Raw genomic sequence first — 16,444 nt, forward strand, 5'->3', positions numbered from 1 at the left:
AATATGTGCTGTGATGTCACGCTGGGTGCCAATCAGGGAGGCACCCTGAGAGCTGTTAGTGAGCTGTGATCACTAGTTAACTGATTACTAACACAAATGAGCCATATTATTCATGTCTTTGTGCTCTGCCAGCTATCGTTTGGCTCCATGAAGCTAGCTTAGCTTAACGTCATGTGTCAGTCAGATGAATCAAATCAAATCAAATCAATTTTATTGACCAAGTTTGACCAGGCAAACAAGGAATTTGACTTGGTGAAACTTGACTCTCTATGTACAGTAGAAGGAAAGAACAGGACAATATAAACAATATAGAACTCTAACAACGGTATATACAATGGAGGGAGGTGTAGTGCAGAATTGCAGTGCAAGAAAGTAGTGCAAAAGTTGCAAATGTGCAGGGGGGGGGACTATTTACAGTGGATCCTGAGACTCTGAGGCTGGTGCGAGTTCATCAGGGTGACGGCCTGGGGGAAGAAACTGTCTCTGTGTCTGGTTTTGGCGTACAGTGCTCTGTAGCGCCTACCAGACGGGAGGAGTTTGAAGAGTGTCTGTGCGGGGTGTGAGGGGTCTGCAGAGATGTAGCTGCCGAATGAAGCTGGTTCAGGCTGGACGGCATCTGCAGCTGCTCATTTCTGTTGCATTGACTTGTGTGTTTTCTGTGGTCGTCATGGTCGAGCTCTGAGGGTGCCGTTAGTTAATCGGTGACGAGTCTGCAGACTGACGACGGGTCACAGTGGACGAAGTGCTAAAATGCTAAGGTAACTGCGACTGACAATGATTGTGGAGTTTAACTTTGTTCTGTTAATGTTCAACACGTTACACACGTTACACGTGTTTCTCTGCTCAGAGGGTTACCCTAACCCTATCACTGAATATAAATGTTCACCTGAATATGACATCCTGTGCTCTTATTTTGAAATATGACTTCAATCAGAGTTTTTTGGTTCTCAGTCACGCCCACAATGATGACATCACACAGGTAAAACAACCTGACTGACAGGTAGTGTTCTGGCAAGATTAATGTCTCAATTCGTCTTTAACGTCTTCGGTTCGCCTTTAACGTCCTTGTTTAGTCTTTAACATCCTCATCTTCTTTTCATCTTTAACGTCTTTTCGTCAACGTCCTCATTTCTTCTTTAACGTCTTCTTTTCATCTTTAACGTCCTCATTTCTTTAACATCCTCTTTTCATCTTTAACGTCTTCTTTTCATCTTTAAGGTCTTCAGTTCATCTTTAACGTCTTCTTTTCATCTTTAATGTCCTCATTTCTTCTTTAAGGTCCTCATTTCATCTTTAACGTCCTCATTTCTTTAACATCCTCTTTTCATCTTTAACGTCTTCTTTTCATCTTTAAGGTCTTCAGTTCATCTTTAACGTCTTCTTTTCATCTTTAACGTCTTCATTTCTTCTTTAACGTCTTCTTTTCATCTTTAACGTCTTTTTGTCAACGTCTTCTTTTCTTCTTTAACGTCCTCATTTCTTCTTTAAGGTCTTCTTTTCATCTTTAACGTCCTCATTTCTTCTTTAAGGTCTTTTCATCTTTAACATCCTCATTTCTTCTTTAACGTCCTCATTTCTTTAACATCCTCTTTTCATCTTTAACGTCTTCTTTTCATCTTTAAGGTCTTCAGTTCATCTTTAACGTCTTCTTTTCATCTTTAACGTCCTCATTTCTTCTTTAACGTTTTCTTTTCATCTTTAACGTCCTCATTTCTTCTTTAACGTCTTCTTTTCATCTTTAACGTCTTTTTGTCAACGTCTTCTTTTCTTCTTTAACGTCCTCATTTCTTCTTTAACGTCTTCTTTTCATCTTTAACGTCCTCATTTCTTCTTTAACGTCTTCTTTTCATCTTTAACGTCTTCTTTTCTTCTTTAACGTCCTCATTTCTTCTTTAAGGTCTTTTTCATCTTTAACGTCTTCTTTTCATCTTTAACGTCCTCATTTCTTCTTTAACGTCTTCTTTTCATCTTTAACGTCCTCATTTCTTCTTTAAGGTCCTCATTTCTTCTTTAACGTCTTCTTTTCATCTTTAACGTCCTCATTTCTTCTTTAACGTCCTCATTTCGTCTTTAACGTCCTCATTTCTTCTTTAACGTCTTTTCATTTAACGTCTTTTTGTCAATGTCTTCTTTTCTTCTTTAACGTCTTCTTTTCTTCTTTAACGTCCTCATTTCTTCTTTAAGGTCTTTTTCATCTTTAACGTCTTCTTTTCATCTTTAACGTCCTCATTTCTTCTTTAACGTCTTCTTTTCATCTTTAAGGTCTTCAGTTCATCTTTAACGTCTTCTTTTCATCTTTAACGTCCTCATTTCTTCTTTAAGGTCCTCATTTCTTCTTTAACGTCCTCATTTCTTCTTTAACGTCTTCTTTTCATCTTTAACGTCCTCATTTCTTCTTTAACGTCCTCATTTCGTCTTTAACGTCCTCATTTCTTCTTTAAGGTCCTCATTTCGTCTTCGACGTCTTCTTTTCATCTTTAAGGTCTTTTTCATCTTTAACGTCTTCTTTTCATCTTTAACGTCCTCTTTTCTTCTTTAACGTCTTCTTTTCATCTTTAACGTCCTCTTTTCTTCTTTAACGTCTTCTTTTCATCTTTAACATCCTCATTTCTTCTTTAGCGTCTTCTTTTCATCTTTAACGTCTTCTTTTCATCTTTAACGTCCTCTTTTCTTCTTTAACGTCTTCTTTTCATCTTTAACGTCTTCTTTTCATCTTTAACGTCCTCTTTTCTTCTTTAACGTCTTCTTTTCATCTTTAACATCCTCATTTCTTCTTTAGCGTCTTCTTTTCATCTTTAACGTCTTCTTTTCATCTTTAACGTCTTCTTTTCATCTTTAACGTCTTCTTTTCATCTTTAACGTCCTCATTTCTTCTTTAACGTCCTCATTTCTTCTTTAACGTCCTCATTTCTTCTTTAAGGTCCTCATTTCGTCTTCGACGTCTTCTTTTCATCTTTAAGGTCTTTTTCATCTTTAATGTCCTCATTTCTTCTTTAAAGTCTTCTTTTCATCTTTAACGTCTTCCTTTCATCTTTAACGTCCTCTTTTCTTCTTTAACGTCTTCTTTTCATCTTTAACGTCCTCTTTTCTTCTTTAACGTCTTCTTTTCATCTTTAACATCCTCATTTCTTCTTTAGCGTCTTCTTTTCATCTTTAACGTCTTCTTTTCATCTTTAACGTCTTCTTTTCATCTTTAACATCTTTTCATCTTTAACATCCTCATTTCTTCTTTAGCGTCTTCTTTTCATCTTTAACGTCTTCTTTTCATCTTTAACGTCCTCATTTCTTCTTTAACGCCTTCTTTTCATTTTTAACGTCCTCATTTCTTCTTTAACGTCTTCTTTTCATCTTTAACGTCCTCATTTCTTCTTTAACATCCTCATTTCGTCTTTAACGTCCTCATTTCTTCTTTAAGGTCCTCATTTCGTCTTCGACGTCTTCTTTTCATCTTTAACGTCCTCATTTCTTCTTTAACGTCTTCTTTTCATTTTTAACGTCCTCATTTCTTCTTTAACGTCCTCATTTCTTCTTTAAGGTCTTCAGTTCATCTTTAATGTCTTCATTTCTTCTTTAACGTCTTCTTTTCATCTTTAACGTCCTCATTTCTTCTTTAACGTCCTCTTTTCATCTTTAAGGTCTTTTTCATCTTTAACGTCCTCATTTCTTCTTTAAGGTCTTCAGTTCATCTTTAACGTCCTCATTTCTTCTTTAACGTCCTCATTTCGTCTTCAACGTCTTCTTTTCATCTTTAACGTCCTCATTTCTTCTTTAAGGTCTTCATTTTGCCTTTAACATCCTCATTTCATCTTTAACGTCTTCTTTTCGTCTTTAACGTCTTTGTCAACGTCCTCAATTCTTCTTTAACGTCCTCATTTTGTCTTTAACGTCTTCGTTTTGTCTTTAACATCTTCATTTTGTCTTTAATATCTTTTTGTCTTTAACGTCCACAGTTCGTCCTGCTTTTGCTGAATTTGGATGTTGGTCTTGTTAGTAGAATAAAACATTGAAAGCTAAAAATTTGACCTGAAGATTCTCAAATAGAAAATGCTGACGTGAAGGAATCAGAGTTTGAAGGTTTTTTCCTGGTTGGAAAACAAAACAAAGTTTCACTCTTAGTGTTTTTATTTCAGTCAATTGTGTTTTTATTGTCTTAGGCATCAAATGGACAAATGAGTTTTCCCTGCAGGCTGGACATACGAGGATTACTGAGTGACAGGCAGCCTCTCAGGGTCACATGACCGGGTCACCTGGAACAGGTAAATCAGTCACCTGCTCTCTCACACATACACACACACACGCCTTCATAAATTCCTTTGAATTTGAAGTCTTTGAATAAATGTCAATTTTTATATAACAATGAAATGATGCACAGTTATCACACAGCTTTGTCGAATACTTGATTCTGATTGGTCAAGCACAACGTGCTCTTATTTCTGTGTAACAGACTGTTGCTATGGACACCGTCTGATAACCGAAGCAATAAATTAATTTTTAAATCAATAAAATCGTTTGTTCTGTGTTGTTTCTTTGGTATGAGGCACACACTGTGTTTGCATACATGTTCATTGCTTCATCGTGTGTGTGTGCGTGTGTGTGTGTGTGTCCTGCTGAGCTGTTTGTTGATTGGTCCTGGTCTGATGGACTCCAGCAGAGTCGATCTCAGCGAGGAATGAGGCCACAAAAACAAACTGATGGGTCGAGTCACAAAGAGGCACAGGACCCTAAAGATGGGCCCTGGAAAGGCCTGGAGGAGGTTAAGGAGAAGTAGTGAAAGTTTCGTACACTTAAGATTCAGCACTTCCTCTCCAGCTCCTCCTGGAGGATCCAGACTGGTTTCCAAACCAGATCAGATATTTCATCTCTCCAGAGGGTTCAGGGTCTGGGTCTCGTCCCCAGAAGACCTCCAGGAGGATCCATACCAGACGGTGAACTGCAAATCATTCAGAGCCACTGGTCCCGGTCTGAGGATGCCCACAGGATCAACGCCAACAGGATCACATCATCTGCAAACATTAACGCTCAGACTGCCGGGGGACTCCCATGATGCACTGGGCTCCTCTCTCCTCCTCTTCCTCTCCATCCTGATGCTTCATGTCTCTTTAATGTCTGTTACTAACTCGGTATCTTCCCCGGAGCCTTTCTGTGCTTTTCTCATCTCTCAGGTTCCTGTGGATCCTGGTCCTGGTTCTCCTGCTGTGGTTCTCTGGTTCCTGTGGATCCTGGTCCTGGTTCTCCTGCTGTGGTTCTCAGGTTCATGTGGATCCTGGTCCTGGTCCTCCTGTTGTGGTTCTCTGGTTCCTGTGGATCCTGGTCCTGGTCCTCCTGTTGTGGTTCTCTGGTTCCTGTGGATCCTGGTCCTTGTTCTCCTGCTGTGGTTCTCTGGTTCCTGTGGATCCTGGTCCTGGTTCTCCTGCTGCAGATCGTCAGCCGCCGCCACTTTTTACTGATATTAGTCCTGTTATTATTATTCACATATTACCTATTGTAATGTTTTTCACTGTTACCATATTGATCAGTATCAGTCATATTATCAGCACTATAGTTATTGTTATTATGGTTGTTGTTTCTTGTGCCCCCCCCACCCTGTCCAACCTCCACCCTGACAGAAAGCCCAGAAAGAGTTTGATCTGAGCTGTTCTTTATGGAAACGGTCTGAGATGAATTGGCTGCTGTATAAATAAAGATTGATTGAAACAGCAGAGATGAAACTCTGAGGTGGGCACCTCAGGGTGAGTCTCATCCACCCTTGGTGCCTCTGCCACGGATGTGGGTGAGTCTCCCATAGACTCGCGGCCTCCTCAGAGGACGTGTTGGTCGGGTGCAGGAGTACTTCTAAGTGCTCTTTCCACTGCTCGACGATATTCCTAGTTCGGGTCAGAACTCATCCCCAAACCCCCAGTATTGATCTGCTGCTTCAGGAGATCCCCGTGTCGGCCAGGCCCTTCTTCAGCCTGACGGCCTCCGGCACAGCTGGCGTTCCTCTTGTTTTATCACCTTTTGCGACCTTGTTTTGTCGCTCTCTCAGAGCCCGACCCTCCGCCTGTCCACCTGACTACGACTGAAGACAGGCAGGCAGAGAGACAGACAAGTCGTCAGGCAGAGAGACAGACAACAAGGGTTGTTGCTGGCTTGTCTTTTCTTCTTTAAGTCACTTATTAATGTTCAGTTGATGTTCTATTATCTGCTGCCCCCCTCCACCCGTTTCTCCACGCCCCCACCCTTCTAGTTGTCTCTCCACCCCTCTACCCGTCTCTCCGCCCCTCCACCCCCTAGTCGTCTCTCCACCCCTCCACCCCTCCAGTTGTCCGCCAGCCCGCAGACTGTAAGTACGTTTCCACTCACTTCCACAGAAAATCCTCTTTTCATTTTGTTTTCATTGAGTTGCAGCCACGTAATCCTTTAAGAACTCTCACCAGACTGCATACAAATATTTCACCTTTTTAGAGCTCACACTAGTGGGCGGTTATCATACAGACACACTGCAGAACCCTATGAAGGACTGACAAACAAGAATGTGCAGTGAAATGACTGAGGTTTGGACAGAGGTGGATTGTTTAGCTGAGGTTTGGGATAGTTTGGAGCAGGTTTTGAACTTTGAAGTGAACATTTCAACTAATTTCTGGAGGTGTTTTTTTCCATTTCTTTTGTTCTCAGGTTCATTCTGCTGGAAGTGGAGCTCAAACACACCTGTTCCTATAAATAGTAGTAGTATTCATATTTGTACTAGTATTACCAGTAATAGTAGTAGTAATAGTATTGGTAGCACTATTAGATGAAGGCCTGAGGTGCTGGGGGAGTAACATCAGGAACCATCACCTGTAGGAAACATCAGATTTAGATTTGAGTGAATATTGACTGGAGGTTGGAATCTGAAGGAACCTGAATTAACGCCTCAGAAGAAAAGATGGGCTTCGCCGACCTGCTGGAGGAGGTGAGTGACCTGCTGTCTGATAATCTGATTACTCTGTCAAGTAATCTGACGACACTCATCTAGGTAGATGGGTGCAGGTGTGTGATGCAGGTGTGTTATGTGTGTTTCCTGTCCCCCTGGTTGCCGTGGCGAGGTGGGCGGGTTCGGCAGGTATCAGTGGTTCCATGTGACCCTGATCAGTTTACCTGGTTTACTGATGGCCAGTCAGAACCTGCTCAACAACTTTGTCTCCGGAATCCCCGCCCACCACTGCAGCCTGCCGGCCAATCACAGCCTCCGCAACCTGTCGCACCTCCAGGTAACCTGTCTGTCTGATCAGATTAACTGATGAATCAGCTCATTCTGTTGTAGATGGTTGTGATTCGTTTAATGTTTGGATGGATCGGTTAACTTTTGGAATTGATTGGTTTAACAGTTGGATGTGATCCGTTAACAGTTGGATGTGAATGGTTAACAGTTGGATGTGATCAATTTAACAGTTGGATGTGATTGGTTTTAACAGTTGGATGTGATCGGTTTAATGGTTGGATGTGATCAGTTTAACAGTTGGATGTGATTGGTTTTAACAGTTGGATGTGATCGGTTTAACAGTTGGATGTGATCAGTTTAACAGTTGGATGTGATCGGTTTAATGGTTGGATGTGATCAGTTTAACAGTTGGATGTGATTGGTTTTAACAGTTGGATGTGATCGGTTTAACAGTTGGATGTGATTGGTTTTAACAGTTGGATGTGATCGGTTTAATGGTTGGATGTGATTGGTTCACGGTTGGATGGGGGTCATTGGTTGTTTCAGGTGAGTGAGGAGCAGCTGCTGAGAGCCTTCATTCCTCTGGACTCTTCAGGAAGTAGACTGGACCGGTGCAGGAGGTAAGTGGTGTCATCGTTGTTTTGCTTCGCATTGATGAAGACCCAATGATAACATCACTCCCTTTTCCCGTTATTGTCAGGTATGTGGAGCCTCAGTGGCAGCTGTTAACCACTAACGGCTCAGCTAACGTCAGCCAGCTACGAACAGAAGGATGTTTGGACGGGTGGACGTTTGACCGCTCTGAGTTTCTCGCCACCACCGTCTCCGAGGTAATGACAAGAACCCTCATGTTCTTACAGACTGGGTTCAATGAACATAACAAGGTTAATGACGTCCAGGTAGTTCTATTAATCCGTTAGATGGTTCTAGTGATGTTTTAAATGTTTTAATAATCCTTTAAATCAGGGGTGTCAAACTCATTTTAGTTCAGGGGCCACATGCTGCCTAATTTGATCTCAAGTGGGCGGCTTTATTTATATAGCACCAATTCATACCAGACTGTTTCCATAAAAAGCAGCTCAGACCAAACTCTTTAATTCAGAGGCCAAAGATTCAGGAATTCAACAGGAAGGATTCAAGAATCCCCACAGAGCAGCTCAGAGATTAGATTAGGACCCAGTGGAGGAAGAACTCCCCTTTAACGTGAGGAACTCCCCTTTAACAGGAAGAAACCTGGAACAAACCCACTCTCAGATGTGTGTGACTTTCTGCCGGGGTCCGTGTTGGGTGGAGGTTGGAGAGAGAGAGAGAGAAAACAAACAGCAATCAACATACTAACAAAAGTAGGAATGTGTAAATTAGTAATATGGTAGCACTGAAATACTTGACGAATAACAGGACTAATATCAGTAAAAAGTGTCAGTGGCTGACAATCCGCAGCAGTGATTCATGAAGCCAGAGAACCACAGCAGGAGAACCAGGACCAGGATCCACAGGAACCAGAGTACCACAGTAGGAGAACCAGGACCAGGATCCACAAGAACCTAAGAACCACAGCAGGAGAACCAGGACCTAACCCTAGTCCTAATTAGGGATGATAGATGATGGACTAAAATCAGTTTTGTTTTTTTTTAATGTCATGCGATCTATCTGCACTACCTTCGCGATCGACCGGTAGATCGCGATTGACGTATTGGGCACCCCTGGTTTAGATGGTGTTTTAGGTGTTCTAATACTCCATTAGATGGTTTTCATGGTTCCTTAGATGGTTCTAGTGATCAGTTAACCGGTTCTAGTGGTGTTTTTAGATGTGCTAACAATCCTTTAAATGGTTCAAACGATTCCTTAGATGATTCTAGTGATCCGTTAGATGGTTCTAATGGGGTTTTAGATGATCTAATAGCTCGTAAGATGATTCTAGAGATCCGTTAGATGGTTCTAATAGTGTTTTAGATGTTCTAATAATCCGTTAGATGGATCTAATGGCGTTTTAGAGGGTCTAATAATCCTTTAGATCATATATGTCAAACTCAAGGATAGGATAGGATACAATTATATACGGCCCACGAGATCATTTCATGTGACTATTAACAACGGCCCGTCGGTAAACAGCACTCCCACCTCTAATACTACAAATCCCACGATGCACTGAACAGCTACCGCGCTAGTCAGGACCCGTGCAGCAGCCCCTCCTCCCGCAGGTATAATGACACACCGATCAGCGGATCAATGCATCATCAGCGCTGTTATAGTGACACTTAAGCTAGCCCCCCCAAAATAAATGGCTAAAGGAAAAGTGGACTTTGAAAACAGAGACTTTCAAAGCAGGTGGGGGGCAGAGTTTTACCTGTTTGTCGATATCGGAGGTGAACCTGTGTGTCTTGTTTGTGGAGCTGATGTGGCCATAATTAAAGAATATAAATATAAGACGACACTACAGCAGGATAAGTACAAAAAAGAAAAAAATTATTTAAAATTGTATTTATTTTATTGAGGAAAAGTTGTTGAAGTTTGGCTGTTTAAATTCATATTTCTGGATAAAATATATATATATTATTATTATATTATATTATATACTATAATAAAAGAGTCACTTTTAGAGTCTTCACTAAATGTTGAGCCCGTTTGGCCCGCGACTTAGACCGTGTTTTAAATTTTGGCCCTTTCTTTGATTGAGTTTGACCCCCCTGCTTTAGATGATTCTAATGGTTCCTTAGATGGTTCTAGTGATCCATTAGGTGGTTGTAATGGTGTTTTAGAGGTTCTAATAACCCATTAGATGGTTCTAGAGATCTGTTAAATGATTATAATGGTGTTTTAGAGGTTCCAGTAATCCTTTAGATGGTTCTAGTGATACGTTAGCTGGTTCTAGTAGTGTATTAGATGTTCTATCAATCCTTCAAATGGTTCCATAGGTGGTTCTAGTGATCCGTTAGATGGTTCTAGTGAAATGCTGGATTGTTGTAGTGATGCGTTATGTCAGGGGGGTCAAACTCAATCAAAGAAGGGGTCAAAATTTAAAACTCAGTCTAAGTCGAGGGCCAAGCGGGCTCAACATTTAGTGAAGTGAGTCTAAAAGTGACTATTTTATTATAGTATATAATATAATAATTTTTTTTTTTCAGAAATATGAATTTAAACAGCCAAACTTCAACAACTTTTCCTCAATAAAATAAATACAATTTTTTATTATTTTTTTCTTTTTTGTACTTATCCTGCTGTAGTGTCGTCTTATATTTATATTCTTTAATTATGGCCACATCAGCTTCACAAACAAGACACACAGGTAAAACTCCGATATCGACAAATAAACTGAGGCATAATATTGTTGAGACTGTATTTTTTCTTAACAAATTTTAGGTCGTTCATAAAGTTTTTTGTAAAACGATAGTTCATTAAATGTGAACATTTCCAGATGTACTTTACTACTTTTTTGCACTAAAACAAAGGGGAAAATTTGGAGTTGTCGTTATTTATAGGTTATTATGCTGTGATTTTACTGGTCCGGCCCACTTGAGATCAAATTAGGCTGCATGTGGCCCCTGAACTAAAATGAGTTTGACACCCCTGCTTCAGATGGTTCTACTGTCCTTTCATGAGGGTGGGACTCCCTGTCTGTCTGTCTGTCTGTCTGAACCTGTTTCTCTCTCTCTCAGTGGGAGCTGGTGTGTTCTTTGCGTCCTCTGAAGCAAATGATTCAGACGATCTATATGGGTGGAGTTTTGGCTGGAGCCATCATTTATGGCGGCCTGTCGGACAGGTGAGACCCACCTGTTCAAACTGTGAACAGACACCTGATGATGAAGCTTTCAGGTTCATCCTACCTGAGCGTCTGTGTCCAACCAATCAGAGCCCTTCTGTCTCTCAGGTTTGGGAGGCGGTCCGTCCTCATTTGGTCGTACCTACAGCTCGCCATTCTGGGATGTAGCTCTGCCCTCTCCCCTTCGTATTCCGCCTACTGCATCTTCAGGTTTCTGAGCGGGATGGCGGTGTCCGGGGTCATCCTGAATGGAGTCTCACTGAGTACCTGTCCACCTGTCCGTCTGTCTGTCTGTCTGTCTGTCTGTCTGTCTGTCTAACTGTCTGTTTACCTGTCTGTTTACCTGTCTGTCTCCAGAGGTGGAGTGGATCCCCACCAAAGAGAGGACGTTAGTGGGCACGCTCACTTCCTTCTTCTTCACCTTTGGTCAGATGATCCTGTCTGGGCTCGCCTATTGGCTGAGAGACTGGAGGAAGCTGCAGGTGGTCGTGTGCACCCCCCACTTCCTGTTCTTCGCATACAGCTGGTCAGCCTTTCAAACGAAATGTTTCCAATGTCTGTTCTCTGACTGGTCAGGAGGCTCTGACCTTTCTGCTGTCTGATTGGTCAGGTGGTATTCGGAGTCAGCTCGCTGGTTGGTTCTGAACCGTCGGTCTGAGGACGCGCTGAAGAGTCTTCACCGAGTCGCTCGAATAAACGGAAAACCTGAAATAATTGACAAGTTAACACTAGAGGTAACCTGTTTGTCTGTCTGTCTACCTCCCTGACTTCCTGTCTGCCTGCCTGACTACCTGTCTGTCTGTCTGACTACCCATCTGTCTGTCACATATATGAAGACGTGTGTTATCCAATCAGAAGCTGAGATCAGAACCATGTGACCTGCAGGTGCTGCACTCTCACATGAATAAGGAGATCGAGTCGAGTCGTTCGACGTTCACAGCGTACGACCTGCTGAGGACCAGAGGGATGAGACGCATCTCTGTCTGCCTGATCGCCGTCTGGTCAGCAAATACACCTGCTCCTCCCCTCACCTGTGTCCCCTCACCTGTATTCATTCATTTATATTTATTCATTCAACAACAACAAATGAGGTTCAATCCAAAACACCTGTCTACCTGTCCACCTGTCTTGCTGTCCACTTGTCCACCTGTCTATCAGCAGTCTGTCTCCTTCTGCAGGTTCTCCACCAGTTTTGCGTACTATGGTTTGGCGATGGACCTTCAGAAGTTTGGGGTGAGTCACCTGATTAGCATCAATGCCACATGTGAGCTGACAACTTCCTGCACACCACGGTCACCTGTCTACCTGACTTCCTGCTTACATGTCTGATACCTGAGGTGCTGATCATGTCCACGGTTCAAAGCTAGAATTTAGACAGGTTCCCATGGTTACAACTCTATAGTTTAAAAAACCTAATTTTATTGAAATTGGTGTGAATGCTGAACACACCATATGTTCTTCTACTGATATTTTTTGCCGCGCTTCTCCTCCCGTTCAAGGTATCAGTGTCATTCAAACTGCAAAACGTGCAGCTCAGTCGGGAATCAAGCGGAAAGACTTTTCTCATTCATAGTTTCCATAATATTCAATATTTCATTTTTGCTCGTGTGCATTCAGGGTCATGCAACCTCCTTCGTGCCATTCACCCTTTCATCATGGTAGCCTTTCTCATTTTACATGAGTGTGTATGTGGCCGCGCCAGAGCGGGTGACGTCATCGCTAGAGCGGAGAGGAGCGGAAAAATCGGCTGAAACTTTTGTCTTTAACTCGCTCTGACGGCCGAACCGTTTCACCCACAGTCACAATTTATACATCAACGTAGGTAAAGTCCTTGCGGACGCAGTGATGTGGCTCAGAACACACAGAAACGTACGCAGCTCCCACTACGAGCCTCGGAGCAACGGGAGTGCCGACAGACTGCCTCATTGACTGCCATGTTAACTGAGAGGGAAAAGCAGACGAAGGAGGGAGAGACAAAGACTTTTCTTACCTGCTCCAGAGCTCTCATTTCACAAGATACAGACCTTAAACTACATGTACGTGTTCAGCAGACCTTCTTCTCTTTATAGCTGGGACACGTACCGTTTTGAGTAAAACCTGGATTTTCAGAGGTGTGTCAGCTCATTAGTGACTTTTGAGCCACCAGATGGCAGCAGAGCAGCGTGACAGCAGCAGTGCAGCATGTCAGCAGCAGGGCAGCATGTCAGCAGCAGTGCAGCATGTCAGCAGCAGTGCAGCAGCAGGGCAGCATGTCAGCAGCAGGGCAGCATGTCAGCAGCAGTGCAGCATGTCAGCAGCAGGGAAGCATGTCAGCAGCAGTGCAGCAGCAGGGCAGCATGTCAGCAGCATGTCAGCAGAAGGGCAGCATGTCAGCAGCAGTGCAGCAGCAGGGCAGCATGTCAGCAGCATGTCAGCAGCAGGGCAGCAGCAGTGCAGCATGTCAGCAGCATGTCAGCAGCAGGGCAGCATGTCAGCAGCAGTGCAGCATGTCAGCAGCAGTGCAGCAGCATGCCAGCAGTAGTGCAGCAGCATGTCAGCAGCAGAGCAGCACCATGTCAGCAGTAGTGCAGCAGCATGTCAGCAGCAGAGCAGCATGGCGTCAGCAGGGCAGCATTCACACCGCAATTCCTCCAGAAATTGCACTTTCTAGTTTCTAGTCTTTACTGCTTCAACTTTTGTATTGTATTCTGGCAAAATAATTTCCTTCGGGATTAATAAAGTTGATCTTATGTTATCTTATCTTATCTTAAGAGGAAATTATCATAGCCACCTGCCCACCTGTTTCCTGTGCGCACCTGTCTACCTGTCCACCAGTCTATCGGTCTACCTGTCAGCCCTCTCCTCTTATTGGCTGTTTTTTCCAGGTGAGTATCTACCTGATGCAGATCATCTTTGGAGCTGTCGACTTTCCCGCTAAGCTGATGGCTCTGGGTATGCTAACTTACCTGGGGAGGAGGGTCTCCCAGGCCACCTGTCTCTTCCTATCTGCCCTCATCATCTTCGCCAACATCTTCGTCCCCACAGGTAACACACAAACACAATAACTCACACACAATAGTACACAATGACACACACACAACGCAATAATACACAATGACACATCACAACTCAGACACAGGTACCCCCCCCCACAGACATGCAGGTCGTCAGGACCATGCTGGCGTGTCTTGGCAAAGGTTTCACCTCGGCCTCCTTCACCACTGTCTACCTGTACACCGGAGAGCTCTACCCCACTGTCATCAGGTGAGTCTGTCTAGGGCTCTCTACCTGAAAACACCTGAAACCACCCCAGAAACAGCCCAAAAGGGTTTGTAAATACTGAAACACATCTTCATGTCTGAAGTGATGACGTGATTAATGTGTGATTAACAGACCAGGTGAGTTTACTCTGATGTAAATCTGAGTGTCATCAGCATAAAGGTTTAAGGACATGAGATCAAATAATGTGCATGTCCAAAATAACACGAGGACATTAAATACACTCGACATCCAGAATGTTCTGTTTTCATAAAGAACGTGATGAAACAGACCCCCCATGACCCCACATGGACCCACATTGACCCCACATGGCCCGACAGTTTCTATAATTTATATAATCATTCAGCACTTTAAAGTATAATAAATAAAGAATTCAAACCAATGATGTGAAAAACACTTGACTCAGTGTCTCCATAGTAACGACGACCTGTCGGCGTGATGTACTGATGACGTATGTGTGTGTGTTTTAGGCAGACAGGGATGGGTTTCGTCTCCACCATGGCGAGGGTCGGCAGCATGGCGGCCCCCGCTGTCCTCATCCTGGACGAGGTGACATCACTGAGACATAAACACAACCAGCTCATTATTGTTGAACTGGCTCCTCTCTCTGTAACTTTAGTGGAAATCATCGGGATGTAGTCCAGCCTCTCATCATCATCTTCGTCATCTTCATCATCTGTCCGAATCCAGCGTCTGAATCCAGTGTCTTTAAACAGACGATATTTTTATGATGTATCTCAGTCAGTTTGAATAAATATCTTCGAACACATATAGTGAAGTTAAACGTCATCACAGTGGGAGCAGCAGTGTTTTATATCATTATCAATTCATATGTACTGTGATGGTGAAGACTCCTGTCTGCCTGCCTGCATGTCTGCCGATCTGTCTGCCCGTCTCTCTGTCCGCCTGCCTGTCTACCAGCCTGCCTGTCTGTCTCTCTGTCTGAACAAACTCAGCGTATTGAATCCCTGTATATGCACAGACAACAATCATGCTATCTAAAGCTTACAGTACTGATGGATTACATTTCCCAGGTACTCCCTGCTCTGCCCAGTGTGGTGTATGGGGGGTCAGCGGTGTTGGCCGGCTGCTTCGCGTGCTTTCTGCCAGAGACTCTGAACGTGCCGCTGCCTGATACCATCGAGGACGTGGAGGACAAATGGTGAGCTCACGATCAGCAGTTAGCTTCATTAGCAGAGCTAGTTTCATCAGCAGCTTAGCTTCATTAGCATTCCCTATATCATACAGCATAGTGACGCTAATGCTAACAAGCCTCAGAGCTTGGTACACTACTGGGTATGGTTAACTTACCAGTTACTAATGAATAAATAAATATCAATGACTGAATACCGTCTGTTTGAAGGTCTGGGAGAAGCCCCACCGCGTGGGTGGGCGGGGCATCTGGCGATGGAGGCGTGGTCTCGGCAGAAGGTGTTGCTTTAAAAGAATCGAAGGAAGCAGAAGGGACCGGACTCAACGCCCTCTGACCAATCAGACAGCACCAGTCAGACCAATGATGACTGGACTGAACCTCAACCAATCAGACGGCTGGAGTCATAAATGAAAAAACAAATGAACCAACGAGAATCCAACAATGAGCTGTTCCACTGTGAAAAATTGGACAGAATTTATAACATTTAAATGTTATAAATAATAGTCCTAATAAAATTTGGTGTCTGATTATAGATTTACTGATCGACTTATTAATCCATTGATGTAATGTAAATGGACAGAGTGTGTTTTGTCTGAAACAATGTCTTTAATAATGATTAATAATCAATAACTGATGCACAAAAGATGATTGACTGAATGAAATAAACATGTGACATCACACAGCTGTCTGTCATAACTGAAGCAGGTACACCAGAGTCACATGAGCAGTGAAAACAGCAGCGGTGGTGGCTTTAAAGTATCAGGTGAGCTGAGCAGCGCTGGATGTAGAACTCTTCATCTTCAACTATTCAATTTTTTCAGTTCAATTTATTTGTATAGCCCAATATCACAACAGAGTGTCTCACAGTGCTTTACAAAGTTCACTGAAATAAACAAGAAGTGTAAGCGAACAAACAATCTAATAAAGAGTCCAGCAGTCGATGAGGACAATGGATCAGTCCGGTGGATCAGTCCGAGGCATCACCTGCCCTTTATGACCCTCCTTCTTCGGGAAGGAAAAACTCAAAAAACCCAGTGGGAAAAGAGAAACCTCCAGGAGCACCACAGTGAAGGAGAGATCCAGCTCCCAAGGA

General features: G+C 43.1%; 1 protein-coding gene across 2 annotated transcripts; it reads left to right on the plus strand.

The window, feature by feature from the left end:
• Nucleotides 1–6,660: 6,660 nt before the first annotated feature.
• oatx (organic anion transporter X) lies at nucleotides 6,661–16,029 on the plus strand. Of its 2 annotated transcripts, none has more exons than XM_070856022.1 (15): nucleotides 6,661–6,931; nucleotides 7,065–7,229; nucleotides 7,727–7,800; nucleotides 7,881–8,010; nucleotides 10,837–10,940; nucleotides 11,049–11,203; nucleotides 11,298–11,466; nucleotides 11,551–11,674; nucleotides 11,826–11,941; nucleotides 12,119–12,173; nucleotides 13,805–13,964; nucleotides 14,075–14,183; nucleotides 14,669–14,747; nucleotides 15,233–15,360; nucleotides 15,562–16,029. In XM_070856022.1, exons 1-15 carry the CDS (start codon nucleotides 6,905–6,907, stop codon nucleotides 15,683–15,685), a joined length of 1,719 nt encoding a protein of 572 aa, XP_070712123.1. In that variant the 5' UTR covers nucleotides 6,661–6,904; the 3' UTR covers nucleotides 15,686–16,029. The 2 variants fall into 2 exon arrangements, with proteins under 2 accessions (XP_070712123.1, XP_070712124.1); XM_070856023.1 differs by having other exon boundaries at nucleotides 14,673–14,747; nucleotides 15,562–15,699.
• The last annotated feature ends 415 nt before the right edge of the window (nucleotides 16,030–16,444 follow it).

The sequence above is a fragment of the Pempheris klunzingeri genome, unplaced genomic scaffold, assembly GCF_042242105.1.
Source record: "Pempheris klunzingeri isolate RE-2024b unplaced genomic scaffold, fPemKlu1.hap1 Scaffold_50, whole genome shotgun sequence".
Lineage (NCBI taxonomy): Eukaryota > Metazoa > Chordata > Actinopteri > Acropomatiformes > Pempheridae > Pempheris > Pempheris klunzingeri.

Bases quoted from the DNA above. Each gene is read 5' to 3' on its own strand.
- oatx (XM_070856022.1), top strand. From the start codon at position 6,905: ATGGGCTTCGCCGACCTGCTGGAGGAG. The intron at 11,467-11,550 runs GTCAGCCTTTCA...CTGATTGGTCAG, and splicing joins CTGTTCTTCGCATACAGCTG to GTGGTATTCGGAGTCAGCTC. The intron at 11,942-12,118 runs GTCAGCAAATAC...CTCCTTCTGCAG, and splicing joins GTCTGCCTGATCGCCGTCTG to GTTCTCCACCAGTTTTGCGT.